The sequence below is a fragment of the Salvia hispanica genome, chromosome 4 (assembly GCF_023119035.1).
Source record: "Salvia hispanica cultivar TCC Black 2014 chromosome 4, UniMelb_Shisp_WGS_1.0, whole genome shotgun sequence".
Taxonomy (NCBI): Eukaryota; Viridiplantae; Streptophyta; class Magnoliopsida; order Lamiales; family Lamiaceae; genus Salvia; species Salvia hispanica.
Genome location: NC_062968.1, coordinates 24,676,354 through 24,695,216, shown reverse-complemented (window position 1 = coordinate 24,695,216; position 18,863 = coordinate 24,676,354). Strand labels below are relative to the sequence as shown.

General features: G+C 35.8%; 3 protein-coding genes and 1 long non-coding RNA gene across 4 annotated transcripts; all 4 read right to left on the bottom strand.

The window, feature by feature from the left end:
* Positions 1-490: 490 nt before the first annotated feature.
* On the bottom strand, positions 491-1,360 carry LOC125219645 (ethylene-responsive transcription factor ERF109-like). Its single transcript, XM_048121675.1, has one exon. It carries the CDS (start codon positions 1,292-1,294, stop codon positions 551-553), a length of 744 nt encoding a protein of 247 aa, XP_047977632.1. The 5' UTR covers positions 1,295-1,360; the 3' UTR covers positions 491-550.
* A 1,664-nt stretch (positions 1,361-3,024) lies between these two features.
* LOC125220205 (ferredoxin--nitrite reductase, chloroplastic-like) lies at positions 3,025-5,339 on the bottom strand. Its single transcript, XM_048122370.1, has 4 exons — positions 4,855-5,339; positions 4,440-4,794; positions 3,997-4,285; positions 3,025-3,919 (listed from the first exon to the last, which is right to left on the bottom strand). The coding sequence occupies exons 1-4, from the start codon at positions 5,210-5,212 to the stop codon at positions 3,179-3,181; spliced, it is 1,743 nt and encodes a 580-aa protein (XP_047978327.1). The 5' UTR covers positions 5,213-5,339; the 3' UTR covers positions 3,025-3,178.
* Positions 5,340-5,910: 571 nt separating this feature from the next.
* Positions 5,911-9,046, bottom strand: LOC125220206 (putative fucosyltransferase-like protein). The gene is made up of 7 exons (XM_048122371.1): positions 8,597-9,046; positions 8,133-8,293; positions 7,626-7,867; positions 7,416-7,520; positions 6,913-7,069; positions 6,585-6,812; positions 5,911-6,469 (listed from the first exon to the last, which is right to left on the bottom strand). Exons 1-7 carry the CDS (start codon positions 8,924-8,926, stop codon positions 6,214-6,216), a joined length of 1,479 nt encoding a protein of 492 aa, XP_047978328.1. The 5' UTR covers positions 8,927-9,046; the 3' UTR covers positions 5,911-6,213.
* A 793-nt stretch (positions 9,047-9,839) lies between these two features.
* Positions 9,840-11,136, bottom strand: LOC125217562. Its single transcript, XR_007175747.1, has 4 exons — positions 11,039-11,136; positions 10,871-10,929; positions 10,445-10,542; positions 9,840-10,356 (listed from the first exon to the last, which is right to left on the bottom strand). It is a non-coding gene; the product is annotated as an uncharacterized LOC125217562 (long non-coding RNA).
* Positions 11,137-18,863: the final 7,727 nt, after the last annotated feature.

Genomic DNA, 18,863 nt, shown 5'->3' with positions numbered 1-18,863 from the left:
TTTAAAATTGCATTAGTAAAATGTGATTAGTGTGTTTATAGACAAGATCGAATGGGTTTTAACATTTAGTTAAATATTGCATGAATTTGATCTGAAGTGCAGTCATTTTGTAATAATAAAAAAGTTTAATTATGAATATTAAAGTTGACATAGGCTGATTCTTTTGGTAAACTCTAATCCTAAACCACAAATTCTACTAACTTATTATGTGAATACATATTCTAATACGTATTTGCATGGAATTAGGGAAATTTTTATATTTTCAGGAAGTTCTGTTTTAGCATACATAGGAATTCTAAAAATCATGGCAAAGATAAGATAAGTAATCGTATTAATATGTTTAGTTAGTTTGATCTATTCTGAAAAATGAGTGTCATTTTACCCAACTAGTACGTCTTAAAACTTTTCATATGTAGATTTCCATTGAATTATTAGTGGAGTCGAAGCCAAAAAATAGAATTAAAAAGCATCCAATCAGCGGCACCCCCTGTTATCTAAAAAATTTAAATTAAGTAACAACTAGTATCTCAATATTGAATAGGGAGTAGTATTACAAGCTTTGAACATTCCCGCCATTAGCAGAATCCGAGGAATCTCCGGTGTTGAAATCCATCATCCTCATCCACTCCTCCATATCTTCTTCCCCAATCGTCAGATCCCAAATATTACTCTGTTTTTTGCTGCTCGATCCAATTTCCCACATTCCACCGTTCCCCTCTGTACCCATTTTCTTCGGAGGCGCTTCCACTGCGCCTCCTCTAGGGGCCTCGGTGTAGTCGGAGAAGGCGAAATTGAGCTTGGCCCGAGGCCCGCGGAACTCGATTGCCGCCCTGTCGTAGGCCCGCGCCGCGTCCTCGGCCGTCTCGAACGTCCCCAGCCAGACGCGCGCCGCCTTCCTCGGGTCGCGTATCTCCGCCGCCCACTTCCCCCACGGCCGCTGCCGCACGCCTCTGTAATTCTTCTTCTTCCTCTTCTTCGCCGGCGCCACCGCTTTCTTCTTCTCCTCGTTGAACAAATTACACCCCAAGCACCCTTTAATCCTGCAGAATCTGCACGTTTCCATGTCGGCGGAAACAGAGAGAACATCTTCAGACAGGAATCTGAAGTCGTTGGCGGCGGCGAGGGAAGCTTCTCCGGTAATAATATTCTTCAAGGCTGAGACCATCACCGACGCTTCTTCGGCATTAGAGAGGCGGGGCAGAGGAGGATGCGGCGGCGGCGCAGACATGGAAAGGCATGCGGCGGCGATGGTGTTGATTTGCTCTTGCTTGATCCTCTTGTTTGACTTCTGCATGTCTGACTTTTTTTTTAATTTTGATTTTGCTAAGAATAGTAAAAGATTGTTTGTTTGAGGATGTGTGGAAACTCAGAATCGGTATATATATGTAAGGATGGAAGACTCTGCCAGCTTGACAGTCTCCAAACACTAATTTTACACGGAGTGAATCTTCAGGTGTTGGCAATGGCACGTGCGGAATTCAATTCTGGGTGGGGCCCGTTTGGATGGAGATGCTGAGTTAGTAGTAGTATAATCGAGCGGACGGTGGGGGACCAAACATGACCTCATCGATTACGGTAACGGATTTAACTTCTTTTTTTTTTTTTTAGAATCTTCCCAACTCATTTTCATTATAAAGTTTGTTAATTAAACGCGAAATACTCAGAACATTCTTATTTAATTTTGTTTTTTAGTATTGGTCGACATTATCTATAAAATTGGAGTACTAGTAATTCTTCCAGAACATAACTAATTTTCTTCCCATAGTCATCATAATTTCAAACTGGACTCACTATGTGAAAAGTATAATCACGGCATATTTTAGGTGTTGACCTAGCTATTTTGTACTTTATGCAAATTAAATTGATACATTTGATATGAAATTTATTCAAAAATTCTAAAGAGATTTATTTTATGGTATAAGGTGCTTTTAATAATACAACAAGTTGGTAATTTCACAATTAATGTTGGAATCAAATTTATTAGACATAAAAGTGCTTTAAAATATCATCAGGCGATAAATATTAGTCATTCATGTGCAACAAAAATAAATAAATTTCGTGTATATTGGAATTTGCCATGATAGTTTCAGCCAAATAAAAAATTGATGTTGCATTAGAAAATAGACAATCTGTCAAGTTGAATACCAAAACAATATAATGTACGGAAGTTCAAAGTTAATGTATTTATACATCAATTTTATTTATAGATCTTGAGAACATTAAAAATTCACTAATAGTTTGTGAATCTACATTTAATTAAACCTTGATAGTATATGTTTCCGATCATAATTGCATATGATAATGGGTAAGACCAAGCAAAAGAACTGTAGCACTCCATTTTCTAGATAAATTATATATTCAAGTATGCTTTTAAGAAAATGGAAAAATAGTAGTAGTATGTGAACACTAGCTTTTGAACTTGTCAAAATGCTATTATTTTATAAAGTTCAATTCTGTAAACTTTTTGTTACTGACACTATGACTTTTACTGATTACTCTCCATCCCACGATGATAAGAGTTATACTGTTCCATATTGACCAATTTATTTTACTCACATTTTATTACAAAGCTAATATATATAAATGTAACTTATATTTTACTAAATTATTTAATTTATTTTTTTTTTACATTTCTTAAAATCCGTAACCAAATCAAATAAAACTTATATTATGAGACGGAGGAGATATTGTGTAAAAATCATAGCTCTATTTATAAGTATCAAACAAAATAGTACTCCCTCCGTCCCCTATTAGGAGTCACTCTTTGACCGGGCACGTATTTTAAGAAATGTAAAGAAAAGTTGGTTGAAAAAGTTAGTGGAATGTGGGATCCATTTTTTTATATTGGTTTTATAATAAAATGTGAGTGAATTGAGTTAGTGGAATGTGAGACCTACTTACTATTTATGGTAAAAATGAAGTGTGACTCTTAATTGGGGACGGACCGAAATGGAAAAGTGTGACTCTTAATGGAGGACGGAGGGAGTACTGCTTAGTAAAAAATAATAATAATGGTATGCTACATACTCTCTAACGATCTTGATTTAACATAAACAACACAGTAACATGTAAATTAGAATTCAGCCACAGCTTATTCAAATTAACAATAAAAATCCAACTTCAAATTCCAACCCTTTGCAGAAATGGTTGTTTTTTCCTAGTATTATCAAATGATGAATCAATCTTCAGTTTCTTCTCTTTCTCTTAGCACAGCACCAAAATTCTGCACCAACAGGTCCACAACCAATGGAACCAGCTGATCAAAAGGCACACCCTTTTTGTACACATCTCCCAAATGCGAGTCGCTCCCGATTCGGCCGCCAAGGAACACATCGGCCCCCTCGACCACCTTCCCGCTCGCGTCCCTCGTCATGCACCCCATGAACCCGATATCCGCCACCTGCACCTGCCCGCACGTGTTGGGGCACCCGGTCCAGTGCATCCTCACGGGCCTCGTTACCGAGACAAGGCTCCCCACCTCCTCGGCCACCTTCAACGCGCGCGCCTTGGTCTCTATGATGGCCTGCCCGCAGAACTGGCTGCCAGTGCAGGCCACCAGGCCCTTCATCAGGATGGGCGGCTCGGGGGAGAACCTCTCCGCGAGGAGAGGCTCCCCGAGCAGAGCCTCTAGGTTGGAGTTGAGGATGTTTGGTATGATGATGTTTTGCTCGACCGTGAGCCTCAGCTCGCCCGACCCGTATTTTTCAGCCAAGCGTGCGAGCTCATCCATGTCATCCGCCAGAAGGCGCCCAACGGGGATGTGCACGCCCACGAAGCTGTACCCTTCTTGCTTCTGAGGATGCGCCCCGAAGTAGTCCCTTCGCTCCCATTTGCTGTCGATCAGATCTTCGCGCGACGCCCTCTCCAAACTCGCCTCCGGCATCCTCTTCACCACCTCCTCCCTGAACTTCCCAATCCCCTGCATCAATCAATCAACATACAAATTTCTAGTTATTAAAATGCCTTATCACAATAGTACTAATGAGGATGACTCACAAGTTCATCAATCAACCACATCATTCGACACTTCTGCCTGTTGCCTCTGAACCCGAGGTCCCTGAAGGTCTCGAGGATCGCGCTGCAGACGGGGACGACATCATCACTGGGGACCCACGCATCAAGAGGGATCGCCTCAGCGCATCTCTTGGCGCTGAAGAACCCTCCAACCAGAAGATTGAACCCGAAACGCCCATCTTTTGTCGCCGGCATGTATGCAAGATCGTTTATGTGCGGATGCTCGTATAGGTCGTGCGATCCGATCACACACACATTCCACTTCCTCGGCCTGCAATCACCATCTCATCAACCACCAACCAACTAAAAACACACACACAACAAACATTCCACTTCATTGCAATCACCATTTCATCAAAACAAGCAACTAAACACACATTCCACTTCAATTACACAATGTGAAGAGCACATATATAGTAGCTTACAAGTTGGAGAAAGAGGGATTCCCGCGGGAATTAGCAGTGATGTACTGAGAGAGAAGGTTGTTATAAGGCCTAGTGTCGACGATCTCATGAGGATCAATCCCGGCAAGAGGGTTCCCCACAGGGTTCCTGACGTTGTCCATCCCGCTCTGCAGGCTAGTCAACCCGACTTCCTCAAGGCCTCTCAAGATGTCAGGGACATCGGCTAGAACAACGCCCCGGATTTGCCAGTTCTGCCTAGTGGTAATATCAGCACAGCCATCCTCCCCATACTTCCTTATCACACTCGCCAGATACCGCGTCTGAGCACTGGTTGTCACCCCATTCGGCAGCTTCAGCCTCATCATGAATCTACCATCTGATGAACATACATTTTTATAATGAAAGTAAAGATAAAAAATGAGAAATGGAGATTTACAGGTATGCTTCCTCCTGTGGAAAAGGCCGAGCCATTTGAGTCTGACATCAACATCATCCTTAGTAAGCTTGGACTTGTCGAGCTCTTCAATGGGGATTTTGGAGAGCTCTTCGATTTCGTTTTCCATGAAAAATTTCATGGGCTCCTTCTCAATCTTCACCTTCTCCTGAGGATTTATTCCCTGCCTGAACTTCTCCTTCAACACGAAGTACCCATCTTTCTCCTCCACCCTCGGTTCCAGCCTCGCGGCGTCCACCTCCACCGCCGCCGGAGTGGCTTGAGCCCTCACATTTTTGGACCTATTGCTACTAATTGGCAGCGACGATGGCGCCGGGAACTTGACGTGAAGTGATGACATGATGAAGGGAGATTGGCGGCGGCGGCAGAGATAGTGGTGAGTGGATTATAAGAGGTGTGTGGATGAATTGATCAGCTGCTTTTGGACTCTTGAACATTGCTAAAGGTCGTTTCTTAGTGACAGTTGGTGTCATCTTAAGGAGATACCCTTTGGTAGTTAATATTGTGGGGCGTGTGCTGTTTTGGGAAGTAGTAATGGATAGTTGGAGATAACGAGTGTAATGTAAGCCTTTGATTTGGAAATAAAGGTATGTTTTCCACGTACATCACTTGCCCTCTCCGTCACACTCAATGTCAATATTTGTTTTTTTTTCATGTTTTCAAGTGAATTAAGTAAAAAGAAAAAAAAGTACTAATTGAATATTTTAATAGCGAGATGATTTTTTTCAAAATATATAAAATGGTCATCTGAGAAATAGGATATTGTTGTTGAGAAACAGGACTCATGTACAAAAACTAAGATCAGAGCTATTGGACATGGGGTTGATCGCGGTTTGGAAAACTAAAGTTCTTGCAAAAATGAGGTCATGTACAAAAAAATACTTTTAGAGTTATAATTAATGATATAATTATTGAAAATTGAACAGATATTTTTTTATTGGATCAAAATGTGACTAAGTTGATGGCATTTGTACGACTACTTCATTTTCTTTACATATTCATTTCAGTATCTTAAACTAAAAGCAACATACCATCTCATTTTCAAAACATGTCAAAAGACCATCTTAGTTTCCCCAAATTCAATCATTTTTCTATAGTGAAGACAAAAAAATAGTATATACACCATTTATCAAGACCTAATTTCAAGCTTCAAACATCATGTACAATCCCCATCTTTCCCCCCCTCTAAACTCAAAACGAACACGACGCCTGCCGGGAACAAAAAGTGGAGCAATAAACCCTAGAGTCACCCATCCTACAAAAGCTCAAGGGCAGGGAGAGAGGAGAAGAGAGTTTGCCCTACCTAAGATTGCGTTTCTGGATGCTCCGTGTCACATTAACCTATACGAATATCACCTCAAACTTGGCGCACGGATGGCTCTCTATGTGCTTCCTCAGATCCGAACTGTGGTTGAGTTTGAAGGTGTACAATCCTTGCCTCGCTGTCAGCCCGACCGGGTAAATCTTGTAGAGTTTAAGCTCATTCCCACCTCTTATGCTCTCCGGCCTCTCACTTTTCCAGATAGGAACGTGTTTAAGCGATCTAAACTTTTGCACAACAGCAGAGGATAGGGCTTCGATAGTCAATTTGTCTGACCTGTATTAAGATATATACCAATGAGTCGAGTTGAATGATATGACTATCACTAGGATACGCAAAAAGCAGAAATAATGAGAAAACAAACTCCCAATCGCACACGAATAATAGACACCTTAGGAAAATGGATTCCATATGAAACCTCCCTCTTTCCCTGACGTATATGTGGTATGTAGTTCTTGAGCCACGAGTACACTTGCAGGGACGGTTTTGAAATTCTGGACGGTTTTCTTCTTTTTCTTGGATTTTGGTTGCCAGGAAAATGCATAGACGGCATGATGAGTGTACTGCAGCCATATCAACAAGGGCCTTGAAGGAATCGGATGGTCCCTCATATTTCCACCTAAACAGAAATAACCAATAGGAGAAAAGGGTCCCTAAACATGTCGAAAGCTATGCCAATAGGAAGCAGATATTAAACTAGTTAGGAATAAGATACAGACCTCAATGATTCATTAAATGCAATCTCATTGCCAGCAAGGTATTTCATTCTCTTGGCAACGGAATCAACGTCTGTGAGCTCCTTGATATGCAGCAATGAACCAGGACCAGGGGAGAAATGTTGGATATTAGGAGCGCCAATCACCACAGGGATAGTGCCTGCCATGTACGATCAGCTTTATCAGACAATTGCATCGTCAAATGCAAAATCAAAGCCAATCCAATAGAATCTTAAGCAAGGATTAAGCTTGTTCAAAAGGCTTAAGCTTACAATAGTGTAAAACATGCATGTATCAACCTCTCAATTCAGTGTCTTTCATGGCACATTAAAACGTCTTAACTTACAGAATTGCACATAAACATACTGCTGTATGTGTATCATAAATCCAAGTATGTGTGTCTATTATATTTTGTTGGTATGTGGGGGATTTATAAGTTCTTAAATGGTATAACAGCAAAGGCCTATTTACAAACAAAAAATTTATCAGTAAATGTAATATTTAACCTGCAACAAGAGATTGGAAGAACTTTTCAGTAACATAATCCTCCTCGTTCGAGTTCTCAAAAGCCAAGCTAAACTTATAATGCTTCAACGCTTCCACTTTATCAACTGAAAATATGAGAAAATAAAGATTTTCATACATAACTTGGCAGTTGGCACTTAAAAAACAAAATTTAATTTCACAAATAGGGCGGAACTGAGGTGAGGCATCACCTTTTCCATCACGATTTCGACGGCAAGCTCCATAAGAATCAATGCTGACGTTTTCTTTCTCAAGTCCGATCAATGCTTGCAGCCGGAAATTCATAGCACCACAGTTAGAAATGAAAGCAGCAGCAACGGCACTTGCAATTTTTGGTTGAACTGGAGCCATTATATCGTATTCAGCCCACGAAAAGTATCCCACTGGCACATCCGATGAAAGACTGGTTGTCATTACAATGTCATATCCCCGACTGTAACATAGGAAACACACATCACAACCAAATTAGTGAACGGAAAAAATACGGATGTTGGTGATCTACTTGTGTGTATATCTCATGAATGAAACAACAGAACTGACTTTTTTTTTTGCATGATTATGCATCTAGAATAACAACATTTATGGCAGCAAAAAAAAAGAAATTCCAATGTCTGAAAATCGATGGAAAATTGGAAATTGTAGTTGATAGTAAAGGAAATGAATAAGAGGCAAAAGCAACCACTTTTGTGCTTACCCACCGTCGTGCCTCGCCAATATTGTTCTCAGGATAATATGTGGCGGCTTCCATTGACCTAAGCACGGCAGCAGTGCCAGATGACTGAGGAGTTCCAAATCCAGCATCAGGTTTCTTACTCGATTCATCCCCAAACTTACATCCAACGCCACAGGTCATAATTCCCTACACACCGTACTATTTAAGTCAAGAAACAGAATTTGTTGCACTAGAATCTCAAAAACAATCTAAAGCTAAAGAAACTTCACACCAGATTTCAGGCAGATCAAAGATTTCCACTTTGAATTTCTCATAGCTAATTCACATTCCAGTTTATCCAATATAGTAGTAAAATCAATAATCTCAAAACCTATCTGCAATACTATTCTGGTCCTTACAATAAATGATCAACAAACATGAGCACACATTCTAGATTCCGCATAATACCTACCCATTTAAAAATCAAAGAAATAAAAGAAGAAAAATCACCTCTTCAGCCCCATTCACCAAAATTGGGTCTTTATCGAAATCCCTAGAATAAGGCACGGAGTCGTCCTTCTCCAACCATGCTTCACAGCTGTCGACAACCTCCGGGGCTGGGTTGGATTGGTAAAAAGAGTCAGCCCACGAGTCGACATTCTTCACCACATCGAGACGGCCCAGAAACGTAATCTCCCCTATCACCACAAGACCCACCAAAATGGGGAGAAAATTCGACCATTTTTTCTTCATTAGAGACGCAGACGATGGCGATGAATACGAGGTTGATCGAATTTCCAGAGTGGGCTTCGGCTGTTGAATGAAGTTAGCAGTAGCCATAAACTTTAATCGTTAAGGGGAAAATTTTGATCTTTCACGAAAAGAATTAGGAGAGAGAGAGAGAGTTGGTTCAATGAATTGTCATTGTGTTTTTTTTTGTGTCAAAATTAAAACTACCAACTAACATGAAATCATTTGACTAAAAAAGACGAAAATTTCATGGCCAGAAATAAGTGAGTGAATCGATTTTTTTCAAGCGAGTGAATCGAAATTAAAAGCACAAACAAACAAATCAAGCATAGAACTTACGTGAATTATGCCTCTGATTTAAGCAAATAGAGTAAATAATTGTGGAGTATTTGAAAAAAAAATTGAAATCTCTCAAAATAGTGCTTGCCACGATATGGCATTGACAAATCACCATACTTGCCACGATAGCAGTAAATTATAGACTTGACTTCAGAGGCAAGAATTATCAACTAGTAAAACAAAAGCTGAGGGCATCCCCAACAGGGCGGACGCCGCCCCTTAGTCCTCCAACTCGCCCTAAACCCATTCCTTAGTCTGCGGACTATGCATCATCTATGGACTATGCACACATTTTTGCATAGTCCGGCCTATAGTCCACGGTCCGCCCCATTGCAGGGGGGACGGACTATAGACACATTTTTCTTCTTTTTTTTTCTTATTTTTTATATTTTCTTCTATTTATATCACCAATTTTTTTACTTCATTTCACACATTTCACTTTACTCTCTTCCCCATCTCAATTTCTCTCTAAATTCAATTATGAATTCCAACGATTTCCATATTTGCAAGCATAAAATATAAAAAATAAAAAATAAATACTGACAATAGGATATGCCTTTAATTTGTGGTGTTTTTATATTTTTATTCTTGCTAATTGATATATTTGCAAACATAAAAAATAGGATTAATGAATTTTTGTAGTGTTTAAATATTCAAATAATAAGTAAAATGCTTAGGGCGGGCTATAGTCCGCCCCATTGCAGGTGGAAGAGGCGGATGATAAAATGCTGATATGGCGGTGCATAGGGCGGGGCTTAGGGCGTCGTATAGTCCGCCTCATGAACCTTCTACATGTATGCAATTACACAATTTATGGAGTAAGCAAATACACAAGAGTCCAACACTAAGTACAGAGCTCACAAAATCGAAAGCAGGAGACGGATGTTCACCAAGACATCTACTAGCCATTTTATGTCTCCGACCACGTAACCTATAATCCATCGGAGGGAGAAAGCAACTTCTTTACTATACAGATGATTATACATCTGCATCTACATCTAAGTAGATGAGTTTGCGAAGGCACGATGGTTCTGTTCCTACTAGTCTACTGCGGGAAACGGTGGGGTGTCAAAATGCCATGGGATCCCAGCTTTATATGTTACCTCGATTATGCAATGCTAGGGGAAATTTGAAATCTTGCACCTCATTTGAATCTTCATGATCCTCTTTAATAGTACCGTCTGTAAAAACAGGCACTGGGGTCAAGAAGTGAACCAAGATTCTTTTTGTAAATAGACTTGCAAATCAGAATTCAATTCTACACATTACTTGATCCTGATGTGATCCGGCTAAAGCTATCTTCAACCTTTTTGCTTGAGACTCGGAATTTAGCGTATTTTGATTATCTTCATCCAAAAAATTCTGACCTGGAAAAACATAATAATGTGAATGAAAATGATGATGTGATAAAGGCAAAGGGTGATCTATGCAGAGTGATACGTGTATTTCTTGAATTTGCATACTCGCATCTACACATGAACATACACAACCCCAAACAGTTAACTGAATTGGGGGGGTGGTTATTACAGTGGCTGTGGAGCAAATATGGTAATGCATTAAACTTCTGAATTTATTTTTGGTCAAGAATCAAACCTCAATTCAAATACGAAGGGAGAAAACTGTAATCTATCACTTTTTAAACAATCCGAAAAACTCAAGAGAGGCCAAGTTATGGCAATGATGGTTTTGGATTACCTCTACCGGAGTCAACTATGTCCTCTGAAGTGAGAAACTAAAAAGCTTCTATAGCAGCTCTGTTTAAGATACATGAATTAAATTAAATCAACATTCAACTTCCACAGGATTCTGCAATTAAGCCTCCATAAGCAGCCTCGTAATCGAGAGAAGAAAAAGAAGAGTTACCAGCGTCACAACCAAGCGGCGGTCGGAAACTGTATCCGCCGGCTGAGCCTCTGAGGTCAAATTTCCTTCCATAAGCGGATTGTAGAGATGAAGCAGAAGAAAAAATTCATAGGAAAAGAAGTATTGTCAAAGTGATAGACGCTTTTACACGTGTCAATAGTCGCACCTGAGTGCCACGTCAGACCGAAGTTGATAAATATCTACAACTATCGCCAGCGCTGATTCATGTTTGTTTCCAGCTGTCTTTTCTTGCCACTATCATTATTTATTTTCTTTGTGGTGTGTGACAAAATTAGTTGTATTTTCATTTTGTAATTAATTACAATTGATTTTAATGGCAATTTTGCAAAAGAGTAGTGATATTGGACATTTTAGGTATTTTATATAGTAATAATGATGAAATATCACATATTTACCCTTTAATAACTATTTAGGACATTTTATAATATAGTAATAATGATGATGAAATATCACATATTTACCCTTTAGGAAAAGATTAAGTTTCTTAATTAAATAATTACAAAAATCAAGAAAGTATAATTCATTCTATCTTAAACCTACATAATTATAGCAAATTATAGCAAAGTCAGATCAAAACTAAAAGGATGGATTCATCACATTTTTCATCGTACATTTTAAAAATATTGCGCAAGTATTTCAATAATATTAAATTTCTTTTATTTCCTCAACACTTAAATGCTACAGTATCACACAATAATATTTAATGAATAAATTGACATATAATAAAATATTAGTCGCTAAAAAGAACATCACATAACAAGAAAATATATACTCGTAAAAATCAACATATTATACTAAATTATCATTATAACTAGTATACCCGCCCGCTGTGTGATGCACAGATCTTAAATTAATTTATAATAATGCAATATCTACATTACGTAAAACAAAAAATGATTATATATGTAACAACAATTAGATATTAACAAATTTAGTAAAAATTGCAAATAATTCAACACATGACATTGGTCGTAGTTGAAAAGCGCATTTCAGATTTCATCAAGATATAGTAAACAAACTCAAATTGCAAAACTTTCGAATTGGTTTTGTACATTTAAATAAGACTATTTAGAAATATACAATCTCAATGGCAAAAGAAATGGTATATTTTTTTTCTGTTTCTTCATCAAATAAATGGTACAATTCCAACACATAAAAATTGAGTCACACGACTTCTTGAGCATCACCTTATTTATTTGCTTTAATGAATTCTCTATACTCTTTCTTCATCTTCACACCCGATACAGTCCTGCACATTCAAATTAAAATCAAGATCAACAAAAACATAGTACTAACATTTTTTATTTTTCTCAACAACAACGTTTTAGATTCTAACAATGTATTAAAGAAAGATTAAGTAAAATCAAGATCAACAAAAACATAGTACTAACATTTTTTATTTTCTCATCGACAACGTTTTAGATTCTAACAATGTAGTATTATAGAAAGATTAAGACACTCATTATCCCTGCGGCATGAGCAAAAACATCACAAAGCTATCTAGATAATATGAAAAATTATCTTGGTGCTATATCCGAGACGAATGCAACGGGTTGTAGTCCATAAAGGAATCGAAGGTTGGGACAAAAAATAACATCTTCGACGCTCTAAATTTAACCAACCTGATCATTTCCTTGTTCTTGAAAAATTGTACACAAGGTGTGCCCATGATTCCTGCAGCCTCAGCTATTTTTGGATCTTCCTCGATGTCAATCTCGACCAAATGGACATGCTGGTCGAATTCATCTATGACCTGCCAAGTCAATAGCATTAGCAACCCCTGCGTACACAAGTTAAAGAGATAAAAACCATCTCTCAGGGTGTATGACCTGGAATCTTCAACCTTGTAAGGTCTTTTAACATACCTAGCAAAATACACTTAGAGAAAGGCAGTGTTGTTAGCATGAAAAGATCATGAAGCACAACTCGATCTTTGGTAATCAAATAATCCAGCTCATCAGCTATAGCCAATCTGTAACCATAATTGAAGTATTCAGTGAGTTGAGAAACAATAGAATTCATAGAACTTGAATGCATCTCCTACATAATTGCAACTAAAGATTTTCTTAACCAAGAAATAAGCTGTATAAAATGGGAACTATCATGTCTTATGCTTAAGGAACAGAAAAAGGCACATGACACTCACATCATCTTCATGCCAGGGGTCTGTTGAGAATACAAGTTCTGAAGCCGCTGCAAAGATGATGTAGAACGACTACGTTTCTTCCTAGAATGGTTTTGCTCAAAAATCTATAACAACAAGGTATTAGTACTCTGAGGTCTTGGTTTCAAATCACTTGTACATAGCATCAACATACATTGCTAAAAATATCATTCATGTTTGATGCAATTGATGGGCAAGACATCTGGATACTGTATACATCCTGTTCCCCCCAGAAAAGAAAATGCATATAGATGATAACACTGGATTGTAGGAAAAGCATGTTGTTTATCACAAACGGAACATTTCATCTACTTAAGCTAAAATTCGATCTTAATCAAGATCAAAGGAAAATTTTAATTGAGGCTCCTAATTCATGAAACAAACAATTTTAACTGGAAAGTCATATTCCATTTCAGTACTAAACATTTTACTACTTGGGAACCCAAAATTTCACATAGACATACTACTTAATAGCATAAGTGAATATCATGCTATTCAAATTTTCTGTACCTAAGCAAAAAATAATTTTGGATGCAGCAGGAATGAGACCTCATTTGCCCTATTGGCAAGCATCACTTTTACTTTTGCATCGTAGATGAAAAACTTCCATCGTAGTGATATACTTCTAACCTTCCACTCACTCCACTTAATCACATGTTTTTAGGCTGTAATTATATATTTTTAATTTAATACTCCCTCCGTCCCAAGATAAGTGACCTACTTCTTTTGGGCACGGGATTTAAGGAATGATATTTAAATAAGTTAAAGTGGAGAGAGTAAAGTATGAGAGAGGGAAAAGTAGAGAAGAGAAGGGAGAATAAAGTATATTGAGAATAAAGTATATGGAGAATAAAGTAAGAGAGATGCCTTTTTCCTAAAAATGGAAATTGGTCACTTATAGTGGGAGACCCTACAAGTCACTTATCTTGGGACGGAGGGAGTATAATTTTTTAAATTAAATGGCAATCTTGTAAATTTCTCCAAAATTCCCCTTTTATATATTGTATAGATAAATATAAATGAAAAATCAGTATTAAAAATATAATAGAAATATAATATCTGTGTGTGTACGTAGGTGTCATCTTTAAATAACTAATGATGTGCATGGAGGTATAATATTAAAATTAATTTAGTACCCAAGCATAGATATATACGTACGATATATGTAGGATATGGAAGTATTAATAATACTCCTTCTTCTGTTCATTAAAAATGAAACATTTACTTTTTCACACATGTTTTGAAAAAATAATAAATAGTTAAAGTGGAGAAAAAATAAAGTGAAAAAGACTTTCTTCTACATTATTCTCTCTTACTTTATTTTTTCACTACTTTAGTTATTTATTGTAATTTTTTCAAAACAAGTGCGCAAAAGTAAACGTCCCCCATTTTTAATGGGACGGATGGAGTAGTTACCAACTCAAAATTAGGAAATGGATTAAACTAAAGATAGAATATGTTCGTGTGTTTTCATTGCGATCAAAACAAAAATAATAATCATAAAATAATCTTCTAGAAAGTTTAAGAGAAATGATTATATTGATATAATTAGGAAATGGATTAAACTAAAGATAGAATATGTTCGTGTGTTTTCATTGCGATCAAAACAAAAATAATAATCATAAAATAATCTTCTAGAAAGTTTAAGAGAAATGATTATATTGATATAATTAATTTGCTATTATAAAAAAATGTATTATAGGTCACTGATCTAAATGATCTCTATATTTAATATACTATTAGCAAATTTTTTTAATAGAAACAAATACATTAGCAAACTGCGCCCTCTACACTATTTGAGCCCACGGCATACGATCCATTTTTCTATTGGGTACAAATGCTTGGGCCATAAAGATAGCAGGTAAAATAGTTGTAAAAAACGGTTAAAATAAAAATTAATCATAAAACAAATAACAAATCAATATAGTACTCCCTCCGTTGTGGTTCCACAGTAATAGAGTCATTTTACCATTTTAGTACGTTCCATAGTAATAGAGTCATTTCCCTTTTTAGTAAAAGTCAACATAATTTTCCACACCTATTTTACTCTCTCTTACTTTTTTCTCTATTCATCTCTCTACCTTTTTCATTTTCCACTTTATTCTCCCTTTACCTAACTCACCTAAGAAAATTTTTCTTAATCTTCGTGCCGAAAAGAAACGTCTCCATTACTATAGAACGAAGGGAGTAGTAAATACGCCTCTATATATCTACACCAACTACAGAAGAATATCATCGAGCGAACATAAGAAAAGTATGTATTCACAAAGTCAAAATTTATTTTTTCATTATCATAGAAGTATGTATTCACATAGTCAAATTTTATTATATCTATATGATATTCTTTATTTATTTTATCTATAAAAGTTTGCATAAAATAACCTTTTGTACAAAAGTTTGGGACCTGAGAGTGACACTAGTAAAAAGGTTGGAGCTATAATTTCAAATGGAATATTGTATGGGTATTATTAAGTTACCATTTATAATATTTATGACTAATAGTAAAAATATAATATCTATTATAGGGTGTGATCAATTGTTAACTTTCTTTAGTCGCTAACTTGTTAATTCATCAACGCAACATATTAAAAATGTCAACACATGATTTTGTTGAACTTCAATATAGTGTGTTGATATTATGTGTTGACATTTTAATATTACCGTTTTGACATTTTTAATATACTACATTGATGAGTTAGCAGAGTTAACAACTTAAATAGTTAGTAATATAACGCACCTCATCTACTATATACAACTGAATATATATTTAAAATACAATAACTTAAAATTAAAATCAATTAACAAAGAATAGTAAAGTAAGTATACGTTAGTTTTATCCATCAATCATTTATGATGGTAAATGTTACTACTACATAGTATATCGTAGAAGATCATTTACGATTACTAAGATCAATTTCAGCTGATACACAAATTTATAGTATTTGGATTGAAGCACACATTCGATGGCATATTAATAATTTTGTTAGTGAATGATTGTGTTTGAACCGGTTTATGAAAAGTCTCATCGATTCCTCGAATGACATTTTGTATAAGATCAATCGACAACGATTAACCACAGCCAATTAAAAAAATTAAATAGCTAGCGATATCGGTGAATATTTCATCGAATATGAATTTGCATTTGAATCATAACCCACGACACAATGAAAATTCTCTCTAATTTTCATGCCAAATGTCTCATAATATAATATAGAAAGATGGAGTACATGACTCCAAAAATTTGAATTCGTCAAAAATTAAATAAATAGTTAGAATGCACGAATTCAATCCAAACAATAATTGGTAATTTGGTACATACAGTAGGTACAATACCAACCCCGACAACCGAAATTTTAAAAAAATAAAGTTTTTTGATAACTTAGTTTAGTCCAAAGTCCAAACAATAGTAACACGAGCACACTTATCTGTTTTATAAATAGTTAGTCCAAAGTTCTTTTTTTCCGAGTTTATTTATTTCATTGTAAATTCATAAATTTTATATGTCGAGTGCAATGTTGTCACGTTCTCATAAAAATTCAAGTTGCCATAATAACTCGATCCAACATATATGTGGATTTGATGTTAATTAGTCAGTATAGTGACTAGTTAATCAGGCATAGAAATACAATTTGTTTAATTTCTCTATTTTTGATAAAAAGAAAACATTAAACCCCCATAATTTTCAAGTTGTTTACTACTTCATCTAATTATAGGACATGCTCTATAAAGATATATTGAGACCCTATTTAGTTACATTTATTATCAAAATAGTGTTCTTTCTAAAATAATCTTTTAAATTAGTTTTCAAAATTTTCAAATGCAAAATCATTATATGTGATGATATCATGAGTGAATCAGACCCATTATAAGTATTGTTGGGGAAAATAAGAAAGTTTCAAAGAAGAAGACATGACCATTTCAAGACACCGCCAGATCAGACAAGCAATACAAAATTATTGCATTCTGTCACTCAATTTTTGCTTGCAGAGTTAAGTTCTTTATTTTTTTTCAATTTTCCTTTTGGTTTCAGTTTTTGTCATTTCATGTTACCTAACTTCAACTACATTATTTACAAAGTTAACAAACCCAAAAAAATAGATGAATAAAGTAAGTAAGTAAAGGGGGTTCAGAAAAATTCATACTTGACACTTGTCAATCAAGTAAGTAAAATAAAAAAGAGATGAATAAGAACTAGTGAGTGTGTATATATAAAAGTAGCTTGCTTTAAAAACTTCCCTAAAAAAAGTTCACCCTAATCTTCTTTTTTCATTGCGGTATATTTTATTACTCCATAAATTCTATATTCTTGAAACACGATATAATAGATAAATTACACTTCATTTTTAAGCAGTAACACTGCACAATTCACCTATAAATTTCAGTAAGAAATTCAGTCACTACTCATTTTTATCTCTATTATTTAGTACTAATTATTTTCCGAATTCATCTATTTATTTAAATTGTGATATTTTTAAACCCAAAATAAAAAACCAAAATTCAGAAATTAATTAAATAAAAAATCCTAAAATGATCGGAAATGACATCATTTAAATGCCTAAAATTATATTGGAGGGAATTGAAAATTTGAATGAGAACTTAATTTTGGGATGAGAACGAATAAAGTGAGTGTGAGTAGTTATCGACCAGGAATTAATAAAAATTAGCAAAAAAGGTGAAAAGAGATGCGTTTTCGCTGGCAGGCACAATGTTGTCGCATCCTTCTTGCTGCTGTCATCCCTCGCCTCCCATAGTACAATCAACTCTCACAACAATCACGTTTGCAGTTGTTCCATAAATAATATCCTTACTTAGACCTGCCCACGGTTCATGAACCGCCGGTTTCGGTTCGGAACCGCCGGTTCCAGTTTTGGGAAATATGGAACCGGAACCGAACCGTGAGGCTGTTTCACGGTTTCGGTTTCGGTTCGAAAACCTGCGGTTTCGGTTCGAAAACCGGCGGTTTCGGTTTCGGTTCGGAACCGCCGGTTTTCGGACGGTTCGTAGCGGTTTAGGTTCGGTTTCGCGGTTTCACGGTTTTTTCCGTTAATTTTTTTTTGCCATATAGTTTGAAATTATAAAATAAATTGGAACAAGGAAATGGATAGTTTAAATTGAGAGATTGAAGAGAGAAATTCTTGTTAACACTAAAATAAGGTGAGTGTAAGTAAGGATAGAGAGGAGTATTTAATATAGATAAAAATAGAGAGAAATGAGATCCAATTTGAATTTAAAATCAACATTTAAGAATAAATGAATAAATAAATAAAAATAAAATAAATGGTGTTTTGTGCAATCAATTTTGAATAGTGCAGCCATCGTCCACCTTCAACCAATCAATTTTGAAGACTCAACTAATCAATTTTGAAAACTACGACATCAACCAATGTTAATTTATTATACTTTATTTAAAGTAATCAATTCTTCTAAGTTTATTAAAAAATGTTGGATAAATATTTATTAATAATTATCCATACTCCATAGATTCCATACGTAAAAAAATATGTAAATTAATAAAATCAGAAATAGTATTATAAAGTTATTACCATAAACCATACAACATAGACTCCATCTTGTAATTTAGTTATTTTTATTTTATTATCTTTTATCTTATGTTTTTCAAATTACCATCCAATTTTACCA